Here is a 20,310-nt window from a genome sequence, read left to right on the forward strand (position 1 = left end):
TTAATAATGTAAAACTTAGTTTCAGGCAAACCGAGCCATCAGCATAGCTTTAAAAAGATACTGTGAAGCTTGGATTCTTTTTTTTTAAGTTCCTATGTACTGTAACATTACCTGCTTTAAGTAATTATCATACATTATACTGGTTGCCACTAGTGACTACTATAATTAAGGCTATGAATCCATTTCCATTATAATCCCTTGTTTTCACACAATCATAACTTGTCAAAACACTAACCTTTAGGACCAAAGTTTTCCGCAGTTGTTTTGCTTAGAGGGACATTTAGGAGGAGGGAGCAGGAAAAGGAGTTTGAGCTATCCTTATAGTAAATCCTTGTCCAGTCATTTTGCATTACAGGATCAAACTGCATAGCAGGTTTGATAGTTATCATTTCTAGGGACAAAAAAAAAGTTGAAAGATCAAGGACTTGAGTTCTGGTTGCACTTCTTATTTTGACTAGTCTCATTACCATTTTGTTTAGCAGAATCTCTACATAATGCTGCAAGCAGCATTAGTCTTCCTTTATTAGCACCTACATCCCATAAAAACCATACACTATGTCAATTTGCTGATCATCACGTGGCAATTAGGTCACAGAAGTAGAGGAGAGATACAGTGGTCATTTGTGGATTCATTACTCCAGTTGTGAATCCCAGTCCTGAATTTGATGTTGATTTTTGAGGGTAAAAGCTTCCCTAAATGTGAAGTTGGGAGGCAATATAAGAAAATATTTACTGTCATTATTTTCCCAGTAGTAATGCCTAAATGTCAGTAACCACTCTACTGCTCTCTCTCCTAGGTAGAAAATAGCAGGTTCTGGTATTATGGCAGATAACCCTCTGTGTAAACTTTTTTTTTTAGTGACTGCTGTACAGAGCTTGTTTAAGTTTGCATTTATGGAATTTTTGGGATGACTTGACAATTTATTTTATCATATAAAGAGATTGTTTTAAGGTGAGTTATAAGGGAATGCTTGGGTAGGCAGAGTTGAAGGATAAGCTTTCAACCCTAACATTCATTTCCTGTTCTTGTTTTATCATCCCTAACATTACATTTACTGCTGTTTCTTTGCATAGAATTCATTTTAAGAAATAGTGATTGGTTCTTCCCCTCAGCCCTCCAGGAGAATATTTTAATTAGTTTCTTGAGATATATGACAATAAACTGAATTTACTATACAGAACTTCCAATTCCTGTTACATTCAGAATTTGCTCCTCCACTACTGTCTGCGAACTGTTGCTACTGCAAGCATCTTTCTTTATACAATGTTGTGAAATACTACAAAGTTACAATTTATAGACAAGATAAAATGTAACATAGAAAAAATGCATAAGCCTTTAAAAAGATCAGGGTTTGGGAGACCTTATTATCTGCAGAGGTCCTGTGAGTCAGTGAGATGTCTTGCAGATGGGAAGGTTTCCACATCTGGATTCTTTTTACAATTGAGGTCTTTGATCTGAAAATGCTACAACTCTCCTATGCCCTGTGATTTGTCTGGCAAGATGAGTTATTTACAAGTGCAATTGCTCTTCTGACAACTCAGTTTTGAGTGTGGAAGTTCTGAGGTCCTGATCTGTAATCCACAAGGACTGCTGGTAGTCCTTTTATTGGTTTCAGAAGGCTTTGATTCAGATATTTGGACTTTGAAGCACCCCATGTGGATTAGGTAAAGAAAGGGTTTTTTTCAGATTATTATAATTTAAAGATTCAGGATACTGTGTCTGAAATAATTTGACAGTGTTTCAAAGGCTTGTGAATTTAAATAAGTTTCTGATCTTTGTGTCTTTTCTTTTATTTCTCCAGTGGCAGATGAAAGCAAAGTTGGTTTGTTGGCCGGACACAAATCGGGTAAGCTGTCCTCCTATTTTGGAGAAAAAGTCAGCAACTTGAAAGTAGTATGGGCAGTAAATGAAGTCAGCTTCCACAAGCTGTGGTGACAAAGACACTTGCCAATTGAGGCATTACTTTGTAAGCACTGACTCCAAGTTGAACAATGATGAATTAGGGGTTGCTCTTAGCCAGGCAGTGGATGTAGGCAAGTCATTCTCAGGAAGAGCTGTAACTTTAGTTTTCAGTACAGGTATTGTAAATTGAAGAAAATGCACTTTCAAATAAGTAGAAGTGCAGTCTTAAGGAGTGTAGAGACTTAAACAATACACACTTGGAGAAAATACAAGTATTTCTTTGCTTTTTCTTATTGCTCAGAGTTATACTTCCATTGCCAGGAATACTGAAGACAAAACTAAAAAATTTAGAGAGTAAAAAAAAAATGTTACAGCTTTTCCTTTTGTTGTGCTTGTGCAGGAGAAATAATTTGTTTTTTCTTTAGCTTTTCAGGCAATAATAGTAACAAACATTAATCCATAGTGCTGCAATTACTCTACCTGCTTACTAAATAAGTTCTACCAACCATGCCAGGGCATTGTACAACTTGCAGCTGTTGTATTAAAAAAACTTCCAAGGCATTGTCACATAAGATTGTAATTTTTCATGAGCTGTGGGTAAGCTGACATGAGAAAGCTTAAACTTCCTAGAAAACTTTGGTTATTCAGCAGTGTCTTCTGATGTTAGAAAATCCTGAAGTTTCAGACTGCCCCTTTGTAGCACATTGTTCACCGCCCTTTCCCACTCCATGGATAGGTGTAAGAAGCTGAATTCATGTAAAAGGAGGTCAGCTATGAGATTCCTGATTGTTTATGGTATTCTTTCTCTGTGTGGCTGGGTGTCCTTCTTTAGTTCTCTGGTGTGGATTTTCCTTATCTGAAGACCTTTTCCTGAACTTAGTAGAGAAATTATTTTTAAATTTTTTTGGCATCTTTCCTAAGCCTGTGAAGTTCTTGGATTCTCTTTCTGAATCAGGGAATAGTTCATATGTCTTGAAATATTATCACTCCTGGGAAGAAAAAAATTCTTTCAACTTTCTCTTTGGGGAATGTGAAAGCTTCAAAGAAATGATCTTGTCAACTTGAAGAAGCTGAGGGTGTTGCCCTTGGGCTTTTCCCTGTTCAGAAAAATTACTACAAATATTGCAACATTGTGCAGTTTACCAAAGATCAGTGGAATTCACTGCTATCAAAGAATATCGAGGGGTAAGATTATAACTCTTTGGCAGTCAATTGTTTTAGGTACATTAAGCTTTATAATATCATTCTTAGTAGCATTTAATCTTTCTTCTGCACACTTCTGCAGATTCTTGAAAACTGACTTTGAAAAGTTTTCTGTTTGAAGACACCTACAAATTTTATATGAACATGTGGACCTGTGTTTATTGAACTTTGATTTGTTTGCTTTACTTATTCCTCACGGCTCTCTTACATATACCTAAGGTCTTTTTTCATAAACTAAAATCCATGGCAAACAAATCACCCAAGGAATAGATACAAAGATTCCTCAAGTTGTTTCTTTTGTTTTCCTCTGTAAGAATAAAAAAATTCAGCTAACTTCTGAGACAGTTGGTGTTTAAATTATTTTTATTGGTCCTATCCTCTTTAAATACTGTTCAAATACCATTGAAAACATTCCTCCTGCTCTCTATGTTCCATTTCCTAATGCTTCATAAACGGAAATCAAGCTGCAATTTTGGTTTCCACATTTTTCCATTCAAAGATTTAATTTATAAGTCTGTTCAAGAACATGGTGTTCTTTTTCTCTGGTCCCTTTTTACTCTATGCTTTCTGGAAATATATGTCATATGTGCAGTTGTCTGGCGTTTAGTCCCACCACAAAACTTCTGTTTTCACATCATTAATTGTGCTGCCTTCCTGTAGGTACCTTAAGAATGTTAGAGAGACATTGCAGCTTCTTGTGCTGCAAGCAAACCACAGGTGTTTTCTCATTACAGAATGGAGAGTTTCCATCCTATTCTAGACTTCAGGAAACTAAACTTACTGCTCTACAGAATTAATTATCACCTACTAACAATCAGTGCAATTATCCTATCTCTCCTTCAACGTGACCTGTTCTCTAAAATGCACAGCTGAGTAATTCTCTCTAGGGAAATATCCTTTCTGTTTCTTCTGGGGTAGTGGCTCTTCAAGCATTTAGTCTCAGCTTTTGGAACAGCTACTTTATACCTCACATATCCCATGTTACTCAGCAGCAGCAGCAGGAATTAGAGGTGTGCAATAATTTCAAAAAGGGTTATCACAATTCTTTGTAAGACTGAGGCATCAAAAGGATCTAGCCCCATCTGACATTTTGCATATTGCACCCACAAGCAGTAGTTCCTTTCCCCCCAACCCTCCTTAAAGAGTAGATTTGATTTTTAGAAGTATGTCTGGACATATCCTGAGTTTGTAAGCATGTTCTGTGGAAAGGTGGCTGGAGCTTTGTTCCAAATACATATATGACCCTTACAGAAATCAGTTTGTGATTTCTGGTTCTGATACCTGGCCTGTATTTCATCCTACTGGATGGAAGACTCCTGCTGTGCTTACAGGTGTTTTTAGTGTTGAAAATACTAAGAATACTATTGAAAATATTTCCAAATGCCATCAGCAAAAGCATTGGAGTGGTGTATTGATGCAGCCTCCTGGTCCTTTTCTGGAAAAAACAGATTTCAGAGTGTATGAGTGTGTGCGTGTGTATATGACAACTTCTCTGAATCCTCTAAGAAAGAATTTGTCCTCTGTAACCTTCCTGCCTTCCTGTGTGCTCAGCAATGGTATGCCAATACCAATGATGAGAATGAGAAGCAGACAAGCGGGGCCTCTGTTGTAAAGCAGAGAAGATCCTTGAAAATTCACAAAGATGAAATATCAGCAGCTTTAGCTTTGTTTTTCATAAAACTCCTGGCTTTTTGTAAAAGCAGTTCTAGGACAGTTAAGAGAATATCCTTTATAAAGAAGGGCAAGAATTGCATATCAAATATAACCTGATTTAGATCAAATAATGAAATTGAGTACTGATTTTTTTTGCAGCTATTTTACTTTTTTTTTCTAAAATTCTTTTTTGTGCTCTGATTTACTGCTTCGAACACTTTAGTATGTATTGACTGTCTGCTGTGGTCTCTGCTGACACAGCTCTTTCAGATGATGCAGTGCTGGAGAAAAGCTGATGAGTCTTTCTTTATGAGCTCTGACATATTAATTAGCAAAATGGTCAAAAAAGCTTTCCTATTTTTATTTTAATGTCACTAGACCATGCTTTTGGCTGGGGTTTTGTTTCAAGACAGTCTTGAAACAAGATGAGTAAGATCTTATTTTCTTGCTGGCTGCTATGTGAGGAACATGTGACTAGGCTATGGCTTAGTACCAGCAAGGCTGAGTGATAGGGGATAGTTCTGCTACCCAGCTGAATTTGAGTTAATACTGTGTGGTTAAACTACAACATATGGCAAGAGATAGGGCTAGGACTTGAGTAGGAAATGCCCCACTGGCATAGTTGGAAGGATGCTTCTTGTCAAGCTCTGCCCCTTACTGTGAATTTTGCTGCCAGTGTAGTTCCCACGTGGCTGTTTAGCCTGTAGTAGGGTTGGTGTTCTGGGAAGGAAGGCCTGGAGAGGCAGCTGTGCAGCTAAATCCTGCTAGGGCAGCCTGTCCTGGGGCCTGAGTGCCATCACAGCTGTACTGCCTCATGTGTGGGTGACTGAGTTGTGGTTAAACTGCACTTCACATGGAGAGTGGAGATAGTTTGGAATAATTTAGGGTAAAGGTCTTGGTGTATTTCTGCATCCTTTAATGTCAGGATGTATTCTGCATTAAGGACATTTTACTGAGGTTTTGTTAAAGCTAAGTGTGAGCTATTGGAACACCAGAAAAATCCAGTGGTTTATGCATAGTTTTGTAGCACAAGAGGCTTCCTTTTAATCAAGGAATCTGGTGGGGGATAATAGTGGATTTAGGAAAGACTACAGAAAGCTTCGTGCATGCTGCTGGGCTTGCTTGGAGCTGGTGCCATTGTAATAAGTTTCATTTGCAGGTAACACAATTATGTTGAAGAAGTGGATAGGGAAGTGCTGTTCTCCTCTCCTTATGCCAGACTTTATAATTTTATTAAATAAACCTTCTTGCTGCTGTAGATGCCATTAAAGCATTGGGTTTAGTACTGAGTTCATAAGGATTTATATAGTAACTTGGTCCGCAGTAGAAAAGACTCATGTAAATGGCTGAGCTGCCTGACGTATGCAGTAAGTGCCTGTCCAAACAAGGGCCTTGCTACTAACTGAAAGTGTGTATCATGTGGAACTGACCCTTCCCTTTGCATTTCTGAGAGGAGAAAAGGTTGATTTTAGTTCATTTTCCTTCTCTTTGAGAATAAGAATGTAATACTTGGCTGCTTCAATCATTCTTGCAAGTATGAAGAGGACTTGACTACTTCACAGTCTGCATACCTCAGCAATAACAGTGTAGCCTGACCTGTGTGTCTTGGCTTGGATACTGGATATAAGCAAACTGTGGTGTCACTAGAAGCTGTGCAATGAGATTTTTTTTTTCCCCCTTAATTCAGCCATGTGATGCTTGATGCCATTTCAATGTGACTGGTACAAAAACACAAGTACCTTTCTACGATGCTTCAGTTCACTCTATTACCCACACCTCATGCCTCTGTAAGCTTTGTCTATTAAGCTGTGGGTTATGTTTGATGGTTTATTGTGGGGAATATTTTTGCAAGATTTTTCACTCTTTCCTGTTACATTCACCAGGGGCATCTCTCCTGAATGATTATATTCTTGTGGTAGCGTTGTTGTTCGTGTTATTATCAACATTATCATCATCATCAACTTTGATTATGATTCTCCAAGCCAAGTGTTGCTTTGAATTTACAGTTCCAAATAAATTCTCATCTGAGAATATCTATCAGTTCATGCAGCTTAGAAGCAAAAAAATAAGGTTCCTTTTTTCCTGCAGGTCACTTGGGGAGTGACTATTTTCTCCTTTATTTATGTCTGGCAAAGTATAAAGTCAAGGATATTACATGGAGTGTATTATATTGTTGGGATTTCAAACAATTTCTACTCCAAAAATTAAAACACTCGCTGCTGTTGTTTTTTGCTTTTCTTTGAGCACAACTTGTCTAGTGAACTTAGGAGGATACATTAACTTACTTTATACTCAATGCAAATATGGCTTTGCTACCCTTTTAAAATGAGCTTTATTTTTTAACATGTATAATAGTGTTATATATTATTTTATATGCTGTTGTAGCTATTGTCATTGGTGGTTAGAGCTGGGAGGGAATGGGGAGGATTGATTAACATTGGTAGTTTCACAAAAATTGTATGTATTTGTGCATGAGAAGTTTGCTTTGTGACTGACTCAGGAAAAGGAAGGCTGGACACTTAGAGTTCTGTGATTCAAACCATTATTCTAAATTAACAGAACTTACTGTATTGTTGAATTGTAGTGAAAAGCAGTCTGTAAGTCAAAATCTCTTCTGAATGTCAGGCTAGGGATCTTTACAGTCCCCTATGCCTGCCAGGTCTGTGTGGCTGATAAACAACTCTCAGATAACGTAGTTAGATGGTTCTCCTCTGTAGAAGGAAACACCCACTCATTTTTACTCTTGAGAAGAATAAATTTATTCTCCCAGTAACTCACCAGCTGTAACTATTTCTTTGACAGCTTTCTTTCCTTTTTGGGGGGTTGGTTGTTTTTTGGGGTTTTTTTTTGGTTTTGTTTTGTTTTTTGGAAGACTTTATTAGCTGTGTGATGATGATTTGTTGTGACCCCTTTTTTGTTAGGTCTTGAGAAAGTCATCTGTAGATAAAAATCCCTCACTTGACGGTGATGTTTGATGCTATGATGTTGATCTAAAAGCTTGCTGCTGATGAATAAAGCAGTCTTGGGCACCATGCCTCCTATCTGCAGCTGCGTGGTTTCTGTTATTCCATTCTTTATTCCAGTCCCACAGCTTAGCTGGTGAGATGGTTTAGAGAACTAGACCAGCCAAAAATTCAAACAAGAACTACAAAAATGAATAGTGCTGAGATTATCTCCTTGAACCACCCATTTGAGAGACAAGCTTACATGCCATTAGAAGGGAAACTCAGCAAGTGGATGGATGTGAGAACTGTGAGGCAGCTGTCCACTATATCACCATATCTACCATGTCAAACAATACCCTTACTGAATTCAAATGCCAAACTTGCATTAATTTTTTTTTTATTATTTTAACACTGTTTTACTTGCCATGAATAAAACCACTTTCTCAGTGGCAAGACCAGGGAATAAAAAGTAGCAGTAAACCTCTGCAAACTGAACAAGAGCATCCCTGCTGTCTCATCCTTAGTATGTAAGAATCTTTTCTAAATTCACTTGTTCACTTTGATTTTTATGAATGCTTTGTGTTCTGTGACTCTTAGTGTGCTTTGTATTAAGATATGACAGAGCAGTGCCCGTTGATCTTTCTTTGAATTACAGTTATTAAAGTGAATAGATCTGATCTGCTGAGAACAATAACAAGCTTGCAGGAGAAACCTGTTTTCCCTCCATGTTCTTGTGTGGGATTTAGGATCTAGAGCAAACCTGAATTTAGACCAACAGCAGTGCAGTTGCAAATCCAAGGGTATCTAATTGAGATTTTACAAAATAGCATGTTGACTGAATATTTTCCTGTTATCCCATGCTAGCCTTGTATTTATAAAGGCCAAGCCACGTGTTTCTGCCCCCCTTCTCTCTATGCCAGCATTATTATTCCTATAATTCCATGATGAGCTGTTGTGGAAAGCTAACCTAGCAGAAAAATAATTCTACAAAAAAGAATGGTATTCTTCTAGTTTAGTTAAGGGAGCAAGAAAAAAAAGAAGTTCAGGAGAAGAGAAGAATGATTTTGTAACTGACACTTTTTGATCCTGGGATCAGCCTAAGCTGAAGAAGTTGACTGGGGTGGAGGGGGTAGGCAGACACATCTGAGGGAGAAAGTGTGGATGAAAGAAGATTTGTAGATCTTCAGAGGTGTCTTTGTGCTGAAAGGAAGGAAGTGGGGGGAGCAAGTTTGAGTCTTTTTTATTGTCCTGAGGACTAAACTGAAAGTGAGTTTCTGAGAGGTTTGCTTAATGGCCAGTGAAAGTTGTTATTGTGTATTTTTGACTGTGTGATGTTACTTGCTTTTAATGTACTATGACTGTCTCTTAGTTTTGTTTGTGCTGCTGTGCTCTGTGTCTCGTCCTGTCCTAAGGAGTGAGAGAAGATTGAGCAGTCCTTGAAAGCAGCTGGGTCTGACAAGCAGGGAGAAGCTTTCGTAAGGGCCAGATGGAGTGAACAGGCAGCTTGGACAGAAAGAACAGTTTTCCTTAAGAACCACAGGGAGTAGGTTCCCTACCCTAGGTGGGGTTTCTTTCAGTCCAGCCTATCACAGAAAGCTGCTGAACCAGAGAACCAACGACGCTGTAAAAGCCTAAGTTAAGCAGGAGCATTTATTTCACTCCGTCTCACCAGAAAATGACAATTTTCTGTACTATGAAAGGGTAGTAAACCAACCCCTGGCTTCAACAGCAAAGCCCTTTTCTGTTCTCACTTCAAGAGCAAAGTGCATGTACCTCTGCCGAGAAGGTCTTAAAGAACTTGGACTTCTCTGTGAAGGAAGCTTGTGCCCTGAATGGGCACCACAGTAAGATATTTCCATTTAACAAGCATGAAATAAAACTTAAAAGTTCCTGCAGGTAGGAATTTTAGAGAGTACTCCTGTGAATGCATAGCTAGGGAACTGCCTCCTAAAGCTGTGACATGAGTTTATTAGAGCAAGATGCTGAAGAGGGATTCTGTGTGTGAGGAATGCCTTATTTTTAAATGGGAGTAAACTTCAAGTGCATAACAGAAAGGACAGCCTTTTCCCAGAGGAGAAGGCCTGATCTGGCAGATATCCAAACTACAGTGTTCTAAATTAAACAATAGTGGTGAAAGATTTGCTTCTTTTCGATCACATCTCAATAACATGGGAATTATGTACTACTTAGTAGGAATTGTTGGCATCCAGGGGTTGCAACAGCCTTTTTTCCTTGGGGAATAGTCTTTCCTCTAGGAGCAGAGAAAAGGATAGGAACTTTGTTTAGTGTGACTTGGGAAATTTCAAGCTCAGCGGTTCCTCAGTGTTACAGCTCCATTATGATACAGAAGTGGGAAAAGTGATTAGGAAGAAAAATCGGACACACAGGTATTTTTTCCAGCCATGCATTAATACTAATTCTACTTTTTACTCTTTTTTTCTCCTCTTTCATTTCCTGAAGTGATTTCTGGCCATATTGTTGTATAACTGAGGCTTGGAGGTGGGCTCTGATGTTCACATTCCATAGTTGCCACTTCTCCCCTAGGTCAGTATTGCTGAATATTGTTCTGTGCAGAATTCAGTGAAGCAGGTCGAGAGAGCATTAAAATACCCAGAATGCGTAAGCAGTGTAAAATGAAATAAAGTGTAGACTTTTAATAGTTGTGATGAATGCATCCACTCAACCTAAGGCCTGCTGGTATTTGAAGTAAGTGGTCATGTGCCTGTGGTAAATCCATTGTGTGCCAGTCTGCACTGGGCTGCAGGAGTAATGTGCCTGCAGAGCTCTGTCTGTTGAGCACTGAAATTCCCACTCTAGGAAACGGCGCGGTGCTGGCAGGAGTTACCAGCTGTGGGCTGTTTGGGGCTTGCATTCTCTTCCTGAGACCTGGCAACATTTTCCACTGTGACTGTCTGTGCTGAGCCTGCCACATTTCTTGTCTTTGCTGAAAGTTTCTGCTGTGAGTTGGAGCTTCCTGCTGCCTTGTGTTCCAGGTTGTTTCTGACTCATACGAGCGTAGGAGAGCTTGTAAATATGGTGAATATGTCTAGAGGAGGAGTGCAGAAATAAAGCTATCTGTAAAAGAAAAAGCAGTGTAACTGTGTTAGTGCAGAATTTCACACAGGGTCATAGATACTGCAGTTCTCCAGATGTGGTCATTAGGACACGACATCTTGGTATCTCAGGATCCTGGAATAACACATGCAGAAAGAATTGTTACTAAATTTTAAGTGACTGGAGATGGCAAAACCCCAAGAAAACATGCGCTAGGCCTAAGCAAAAGTTAAGCAACAGTATATTTGAAATTTGAAGAATGTAAATAAATCAGTGCTTTTTATTAAAACTGAAGATTCAAAGGAAGGCACAGCAGCCAGCAAGGCAAGTTTAACGTTTAAAATATGAGGGGCCTCTTTCTGTATGTTGATCTTTAAAGTAGAGAGCTTCTCTGGTGATGGTGCCTGAACAGATGGCTCATGAAAGTGCCTACATGACTTGATAGTAAGCTGATTTCCATCATGGAGCTCCTTCCGTGGCCCTAAGAAGAAAGCTGAGAACAACAAGTGAATCCATTGTGTCTCTTGCCCTTTTAGGGCTCTGTAAGGCTCTTCAGTCATCAGTCCTGTAGCTGTTGACAGCCAGACTGCATCCTTTTCAGGAAGCAAAACAAATTCCTTCAGTCTGTGTCTTCTGTAATTGAGGAGAAAGTGATGATGTGATTCTAACGCCCCTGTGTAATATTTACCACCCTCTGTAGTTAGAACTGGAGTCACAGCCTTCCTGTCAGTCTTTTCTCTGACTATTGGTTTCATATTCCTTTAAGGAATACCTGTGCTTTTTTCAAGATTTGTGGTGAATGATCTGCAGATATTCAGGAAAGACCTTCAGCCCGTTAGGTGCTGAAAGCTGGCTGTGATCAGTGCTGGCAGCTACTGTGATTCTTTCAGTTGCTTGTTGTGACCGGTGAGACCAGCAGCCACTGCCGAATGCCTCATTTTATTAATCCTTTCCCTCCAGGAGCTGTTTTTTTGCTGGGCATGATATTCAGTGCTGGCAGTGGGTATCCTGAAGTCACTGGTGCCAAGGAGTTAATGAATTTGGAAAACTTCCCAGATAATACATCTGGCCCTCTAACTTATATTTTGGAGCTTGAAGTATGCGATGTAGAAAGAAGAGCACTGAACTAAATGAGCTCCTGGCTGAAGAGAGGAAGGGTACACTTTTCTTTTTTTAAATTAGTTGACTGAAAGTTTAAAATTATGTAGTCCCAAAGAAGATTTAACTGTTGTGGGTTTTTTAGGATTTTGGTTTTGAGGTTAGTTTTATTGTTTACATTTTTAAAAAATTGTTATACTGTGTATTTGCCAGTTGCATTATCTTCTAGGGCTTGAGTATAGATAGGGAGGCATGTTAGATTCTCCACTTGGAATGATTCTTTGCCTTCATTTTCTATTTTGAAATCCCATCATGTTGCCATGTCAATAAAAAGGATTTTGAAGGTAATTGATATTTCTAGTCTAGCTCACTTCTGGAATAGTATCTTGTACAGTGTTTGCTTCCTATAACGTTTGAAATAAGCCTTTATTATATAAAATGGGTTGCTGATGCTATTTATTAATACACATTTTTGTGTAATAAAAGATGTGCAGTGCAATATGGTTCAGAAATTAACTTTGAAGAAAAGAATTACATTGCTATTTGTATATCTCATAAAATAGCATTATTTTTAGTGGGCCTTTCAATACAGCAGTGCTACTTAGCACTTACCTACAGAGCACTCCAGAAGGACCAAGAATATCATCCCTAATTAAGTGTCTGATAAGCCTAAGAGCAGAGCAGGAGAGTTTTCTGTACATAGCAGTGACAAATGGAAAGCATATTGGAGAAGAGTAGAAGGCACTTCCTTGAGATTCCATTGACTATCAGCAGGTACTTTCCCTTTGCCTCAGGCAATGGCACCATGCTGCCCTTTCAAAACCTACCTCCTCTTGTGTTTACTCATTTTTCTGCCTGATGTTTAAATAGATGACATTTTTCATTTGCTTTTATTTAGTCTTGCACGGGGGATGGAGTTTCTCATGGTTCTCATTTGGCCTACATGTAATAAGCATAATGATTGGTGCCTTAACCCTGTGAATGCACAGAAGATCCCTGTTGACATGAGATCAAACTTATTTATGTTTGCTTGGGATTTTTAAAAGAAATTAAAATGCCCATTCCTTCCCGCCATACCTCCCTCCCCCAGGGAGTGTGACATCTATGCTGATGCTGATCTATATCTGACTCCTGCCCTTTTTGATTATTCACCTTCAGTTGTGAATCCTTCCCTCATCTTTGACTTGGTTCTCTTATCTAAAAGCAACTTTTTTGGACTGAATATCTGCCTGTGAGAAGAGCACATCTGTGACCTGCAAGGTTCACCTGCAGGTTCTGAAGGATGGGGGGAGCATGCAGGGCATAGTCCCAGGAACTGCAGCTGCAGAGCATTTTTCAGTAGACCTTCTCCTGTTCTAGAGTTGCTCAGTTCACAGTCTGAAGGGGATAGGAAAGAACCATTCATCCAGTGTGAGCAGTGGGCTCGGGGCAAAGCAGAGAATTCCATGGAGAGAGTCAGACTCTAGTTCTACTGTTTGCACAGTTTTAAAATGCTGGTTTCCTCAGAGCCATAATAGCAGCAATACCCTGACTCTGCTGCACTGGCAGCTTAAATAGGGATTGTGGCCCTTCCAGTGCTGGGATAAGGACCTGGCAAACAGAGGAACAGAACAGAACTAGTGCTTGGTGCTAGAGGTCTGCATCCATTACTGAAGGGTGATTGCACATACAAAGATTGCAAATAAAAACCTCTGTTACCTTGCTATGGCAGTTTTCAAGTGTTTCTATGTGGAAGGACCAGACCAGAGAATCTGGCATTGATTCGTTTGGGTCTTTCATGTAATTACGATTTTTGTTGCTATCTGCAGTTGGCATAAATTCCTGTGTTCAAAAAAGGAGTTGTATCTTTGGTTGCCAGTTGTAATGCTGCTGTTGACAAACAGAGATGTTATAAAAGAGAAATTCAATATAGTGTAGTTAATCAGATGCCTCTTTTTTTATTGCTTTATAATCTTCTCAGATGCCTAATTCTGAAAGGAAAATGACAAAATTGTTTGATCGAAGCTTCTGGAGTTTAATTCCTTTTTAAAAAATAGCACAGTAGTTTAATTTTAAAGGTACCAAAAAAATGAGCATTACATGAAGGACTAAATTTTGCCAGCAGTTGCATGGAATAACTCACTGCTTATGACTAATATGTCCATCACAAAATAGCTGCAAAGAATAATTCTCAGTCTGAGTTTAGACTGAAAGAGCAAACACATTAAAGAAAAAACATACAGGAGAAAACAATGTGTTGCAGCCATTCTTTTTCTGCGTTCTGTAGGAAATACGGAGAATTCATTAAGTCTCAGAAAAAAGCCCTTTGCTCTCCTTTACTCAGGTTTGGTTTTCTGTTCTCTTTTTGTGTAGAGAGTATGGGTGTAATATGCAGTAGTCGCTATGTTATCGCCTGTTAAGTGTCATGCATGACACATCCCATTACAGATTCTGTGAAACTGGAGCCGTTTGAAGTAAAACTTTCCATTCAAGTGTCAATTGAAGCGTGGGTTTTATTTGCTTTTTCTTTGACAGAGATTGTTCTTTTACTGTCTCCTAAAATAACTCTGATATTTGTTTTTGTTTAGGAGAGGAAAAGGTAAGAATATATAGCTAGAGGCTGGGAAGATAGGGAGCTACTAGGGGAAGTGGAGGGGAGCTAGAAAAGGGTGCTGGGAATGGGGCAAAAAAGGAGATTGTGCCTGTCAGTAGGTGAGAACATGCAGTGTGGGAAAGGGTGACATTACTGAGAGAGAGGGGGAGACCAGCTTGTGTTGATCTTGGACAGTGGGGAAGAAAAAGGTGGCAACCAGCTGTGCAGTACAGAAAACTGCTTTTTTAAGTACAAAGCCAGCCAAACTACGAAACTCCACGAAAGCAAAGCAACCCAAAAAAAAGTGACAACCAAAAAACCCCCACCAACGCCCCACATGTAGAAAAATTTATACAAAAATTCTGTTAATTAGAAGAATATAATTTTGAAGGCTTGGGAACCTGAATCTTCATCTTCCTGTTTCAGTTCCTTGTCACTGCGACACAGGTTGTGCATGTTTGTCTTAAAATGACATCATTAGTGTTTATTGAAAAACCCTTGCTACCGAGGTTTTGATAAAGAGGCATGAAGACTGTTTACTGCTGATGCCAAAATCAAAGTCTGTGCTCAGTACAGATGGGGGAAGGGAATTGCTCTACATGTGGAAGAAAATACTAGACCTTTCCTGAAAGAGAGAAACTGGAGTTTTGTAAATAAAATTGTCGTGATATATTTGGGACATAAAATGAAAGTCTATTAGAATGTGCACACAGAGGGAGAAATTGGACACCTCTGCTATAGCATTTTTCAAGCCTAAGCGCTTTACTTTGCAATTTTAATAGTACTCTTTTAAGGTCATTTTTTGTATATAATTTTAATACATAGTCTCTTGCTTTAACTACTTTCATTAAAATTTTATGAGCCTTTTCAGAAAATCAGATGGGAAAATGCAAATAAATTATGCATTTTATTTAGTATGTAGTAGATACAGTATTACTGTATGTGTAAACAGATAAAAATGTTTATTAATATAACAAACACTATGCTGAAAGATTCTGCTGTAGTCCATAAACCACATAGGCTATAAAGAATCACTTTGAGTTTAAGTAGCTAGTGCTGGACCAAGCCTCCAGATTTGGAACAGTCCAGAGTGATAGTATAAAAAGATTCATTGTCTTAGCTATTATAAATAAAGGGGGGTGGGGTGTCATGAATTATGAGGCACAAGATTGAATCCAAAAACCTTAAAGCATTCATTTTCTGAGAGAAGTACTTAATATTTTATAAAATCCCACAGAGTTCCCTGCTTGCTTAGTTTTGCCTTTTTTACCCGTCTTCCTCTCCTGGCAGAGCGCACCAGTAATCTTTTAAAATTCTGACCTGAGCACTCAGCAGTCAGCACAGTGCTTTGTGTCAGTGAGTAGCTTGCCTGTCTTTTTACTGCTCCTTCACCCTGTGAGATGCCAAAGCAACAGAGAAAGTATATGTAGTAGTGAATGTTATCAGTGGTGAGAGATGTGGGTGTATACTTGATTTCTTCAAGCCAAGTATTGTGTTCATTTAACTTTTGTTTGATGAGAAAACCCCAGCATCATAGGAGAAAACTTCCTAGCACCACTTGTGCAGATCAACACAACCTTGTTTTCATGGTGGTTTGGGGGGTATTTTAGGGGAGTTTTGGGGAAATTCTAGTATTCTTCTCTGTGTGTTGTACTTCATGTCAACTCTAGACAGAGGAATCCTCTCACCTAGAGTAAAAAAAATGGTAAAATGGTCAAAATGTAGAGCGAACTCTGCCCTTGTTTGTTTGAGCAGTTTCTCACCTCACAGGTAGCCCTGCTGATTTCAGTGTTCCTCAAACCGCAGTGACAAAGTCTGTCTGCAACAATAACTTCTTTCAGACCTTATATAGCTGGGCATTAAAAGCGCCGCCTCTTTCTATCTTTGATCTTGTTACAGCAAATGCTTTAGTATTCAAATTAAAAGAAGGAAAATTAGACATTTTAAGGAAGTTTTCATAGCTAAAGAAGCAGAAACAATAATTCTTCTCCAAGTTTAATGATGAGTGATGTTTACAGCCCATGAAGAATTTTCACTTGCACTGTAATTTGCATTAGCAGAACAGAGTGCCTGTTTTAGTAGTGATTTTTAGAAAAGGGAAGCCAGGAATAACTCCTGTAGTAAATAGCAACTATTAACAATCAGAAGGCCAACAATACTAGAATGACTAATACTGAATATACAAATATACTTTTGCAATTAGAGCTTTCATTTGTTTGTAACCTTTAGTTAGGAATTGTTCTTAAACTTCAAACAGAATTTCTTAGTACCTTCTTATAAATCAATTGCCCTGTAGCTTTCAGTTAAGTAATTTAATTGCTTAATCAGACTAAGAACCTAGTGATTAAAATTTTAAGTTGCATAGTATCAGGCAATATCAATATTAGTTCTTACTTAGGGTAGCTGGTTTATATCAAATTGAATGAAGTAGAAAGCATGTTTGCAATATGCTTTAGCATGCAGGAATGTAATCTAAGTCTTCTCTAGAGTTAAGAGTACAAACACTGAAGAGTGACATAGCAATAAGAATGTATTAAAGCTGCCACAAAACACCAACCCCAAATCAGAGCTCCTGCGCTAGAATAGCTTTGAGAGTTGTTGGATTTTTCATTATCTATGTTGAAAAAAATTGCCCCTTCTGTGAAGGGCATCTATGCAAGAAGGGACCATTCTCTTAGATCTGACTTGAAATACAGAGATGGCAAAAACAGTTTAAGAGAACATAGTGAAATTCTGTGCAGAGATCTATAGTCTTGCCACTCAAAAGTGAGCCAGTATTGCAGGAGTATGGGTAGTTTTGATCAGAAATTATCAGAGGTACTAAATATTCATTCTCTTTTGAGTTGGTGTAACACCAAGTACAGTGGGATTTTCGCCCATGTGTGTTTTCATAATGGAGGCAATGAAGAATTGATAGAAACAGGAAGCAGGAGCATCATTTTTGGTGGTGGAGATGTTGTTCTGGACACCTTTCATCGGTAACACATCTCAGGAAGTTAACAGTCACACTGGATCAGACAAAAAGTCTGCATGGCCTCTGTCCTCTTTCTGATACTATCAAATGCTAATGCCTAATGAGAAATACAGAGATATGACAAGTTTGTCTTACTTTCCTCCAAGAGCTCTCTTTGCCTTCAGATATTCAGGGACTTAAAGATGGGAGGCAAGAATAGCTTCTTTTTAGCTGATAATCTTCAACAGATCTTGTTTCTCTTGAGTTTTCTTACTTCCCTTTTAGCATATGTAAACTCTTAGTATCCACAACAACAGAAAAAATTATTCAGATAAGTGTTTATCAGGGTTGTTGCTGTGAAGAGAAATGATGACTGATTACCCATTTCTTTCTTTCACTCTTTCAGCAAAATCTGAACCCAAGTAGTAGCTTTCAGCTCCTTCCTGGAGGACTGCTTTTTCACAGGGGGGCCAATTAAGCATATGGTATAGCAGCCATTACATTTTTCATTCTAATAACATTACCCTCAGTGTTTCAAAATCTGATTTTAACTTATTGCTCTGAAGTAAATTCCATAGTATGTTTCCCTTTCCAATGTGAGGGTTGACATACTGTGAAGCTGTAGAAGAAGAGGCTGTCAAACTGCTCTGATTAACCATGTGCTAATATGCATGCAGTTTTAAGAATTGTGTTAATACTTTAGTGATTGATTGCCATAAGTGTATACTCAGGCACAGTATGGCTTGTTCTGCATTATCTTTTTCAGGATATAGAATGGCATGCATTATACAGATTAACCAGTTTTCCCTCTGAGTGTGGAAAAAATACTTGTCCACAGTTAAAAGACTAAAGAAGGTGAAAATATTTGATGAAATATAGGATACAGGCCAGAATACAGATGCAAGTGTTCATTCTTGATACACAAGAAAAAATTAGCATAATCATATGGATGTTCATAAATCTATGGGGCCAGATGGGATCCATCCCAGGGTGATGAGGGAGCTGGCAGATGAGCTTGTGAAGCCGCTCTCCATCATTTACCAGCAGTCTGGTGAGGTTCCAGAGGACTGGAAGCTGGCCAGTGTGACACCCGTTCACAACAAGGGTAGGAAGGAGGATCCTGGTAACTGTAGGCCAGTCAGCCTGACCTCAGTACCCAGTAAGGTAATGGAGCAGTTTATATTGAGTGTCATCACACAGCACTTACAGGAAGGGTATCAGACCCAGCCAGAACGGGTTTAGGAGGGGTAGGTCATGTTTGACCAACCTGGTCTCCTTTTATGACCAGGTGACCCACCTGGTGGATATGGGAAAGGCTGTGGGCATTGTCTATTTGCTTCAGCAAGGCCTTTAACACTGTCTCCCACAGCATTGCATGGAAATGCTAGAGAAATCTGGCAGAGCTGCTTAATATCTGTGACATTGTTCAAAATGTTTGTTCTTGATGTTTATGAAACTGGCATTTATTGTAGCTGGAGCAAAAGCTTATGATCTCAAGAATATAACTGATATTTGTTATTTAGTTTTAAAAAGCTACTGGACTAATAACACAAGCAGCAGTTTCTAATTTTTAGATGGCCATAGCATGAGCGGAGAAGTGATATGTTTGCAAAGAATGAAGTTTTATAGGTTCATGTTGTATGACTCTATACAGCCAAATATATTTGTCTTCCTTTGTAAGTAAACTGTAGGCAATATCTGTGTTTTGGGGACAAAGAGATATCCATGTGCTATCCTTCAAGTATTAAAAAAAGAAAATTTAAAATTCAAAATGAAGATTACTATAGAAAGGAAGATATTGTTGCAAATGATTCAGGGTATTAAATGGCAGTATGTCATCTGCAATATCATATTAGAATTTGAAAACCTTTTACTGGCTAAATCTCAGATTAGGCTAACAGGAAAAGGTTAATAAAAATACCAGTTCTTTCTGTTTATTTGTGCTGTATATCTGACAACATTTTCTTGAACACACTTTTATGTCCTGGTTGGGTGATGATCATCAGTAACTCCTGCCTGGCACATTAATGTCACTACTTTGACTCCATGAAGGTGCTCTGCCTAGAGGTCAGGCCCTGCCAAAGTAAACTGTCAGGCTCAAAGAAAACCAAAGTTGTGATTAAGGATTGGCAGATTCCTATTTCAGACATCAGCGTTATCTAGCATATTTTGATGGATTCCATCAATCTACCCAGTACAACATCAGCAAAGGAAGAAACCATTACATAATGTAAGAAAAAGAAATGATCAAAGCACATTGGTTGGAAAGCATGAGGTTGTTTTTTTTAACATGTTAATATTTCTTAATTTTTAAATGCTGTAGAGCTAGGAAAAGGACACGGTAAAAATCTGCTGTGATGTGGGTAAGTGTCTTCCAAATTACTTTAACTTTTTTTTTTTTTTGACTGGACTGTACTCACCAGATGGACGTACAAGATAAAAAATAACCCAGGGGAAATACTGCAACAAACTATTCTTGTGAACTCCAGTTGGCAGAGATGCTTTTGCCTCAGAATGCACACATGATGATGTGTTTAAAGAATGAAGTAATGTTTCAAAATTGCTGGTAATCTATGATGATGCATCTTTGTGCCCTTTATACTTCTAAAGCTATTAACTTCTTTCCAGACATTTGATTCCTTGAACTAAGTGAAAACAGCACTTTCCAAGAGTGAACAGGTTCCTCTTGAAAGGCACACGAACCCATTTGTTTCTTCTTACTCTTTTAGCAAGACCAGAGTGTAGCTGAGGATGGCTTTCTGGATTGTTAAAATAACAAAAAGCTTTTTTTAATCTACAGTTCACTACTTTGAATCCACTACAGACTGAACTTACTAACATCTGACACTCATGCTGTAACTTGGGTAAAATGAGTTACTGTTGCAGGCCTCTCCGTGGGCAGGGATGTAATGCCAAAATGTGGCTCTTG

The 20,310-nt window shown here is 38.6% G+C and overlaps 1 protein-coding gene across 3 annotated transcripts in view; it reads left to right on the forward strand.

The window, feature by feature from the left end:
* The window catches only part of PARD3B (par-3 family cell polarity regulator beta), a 383,490-nt gene that overhangs the window by 218,140 nt on the left and 145,040 nt on the right, over positions 1-20,310 (forward strand). For 2 of the 3 annotated variants that reach the window (XM_084209781.1, XM_084209783.1), the window contains one exon: positions 1,803-1,847. The exons of the other annotated variant lie outside the window; for it this stretch is intronic. In XM_084209781.1, the coding sequence (XP_084065907.1) occupies positions 1,803-1,847 (45 nt within the window). The remainder of the gene's footprint in view (positions 1-1,802; positions 1,848-20,310) is intronic. 3 annotated transcript variants of the gene reach the window in all.

The sequence above is a fragment of the Fringilla coelebs genome (assembly GCF_963513975.1).
Source record: "Fringilla coelebs genome assembly, chromosome: 7".
Classification (NCBI taxonomy): domain Eukaryota; kingdom Metazoa; phylum Chordata; class Aves; order Passeriformes; family Fringillidae; genus Fringilla; species Fringilla coelebs.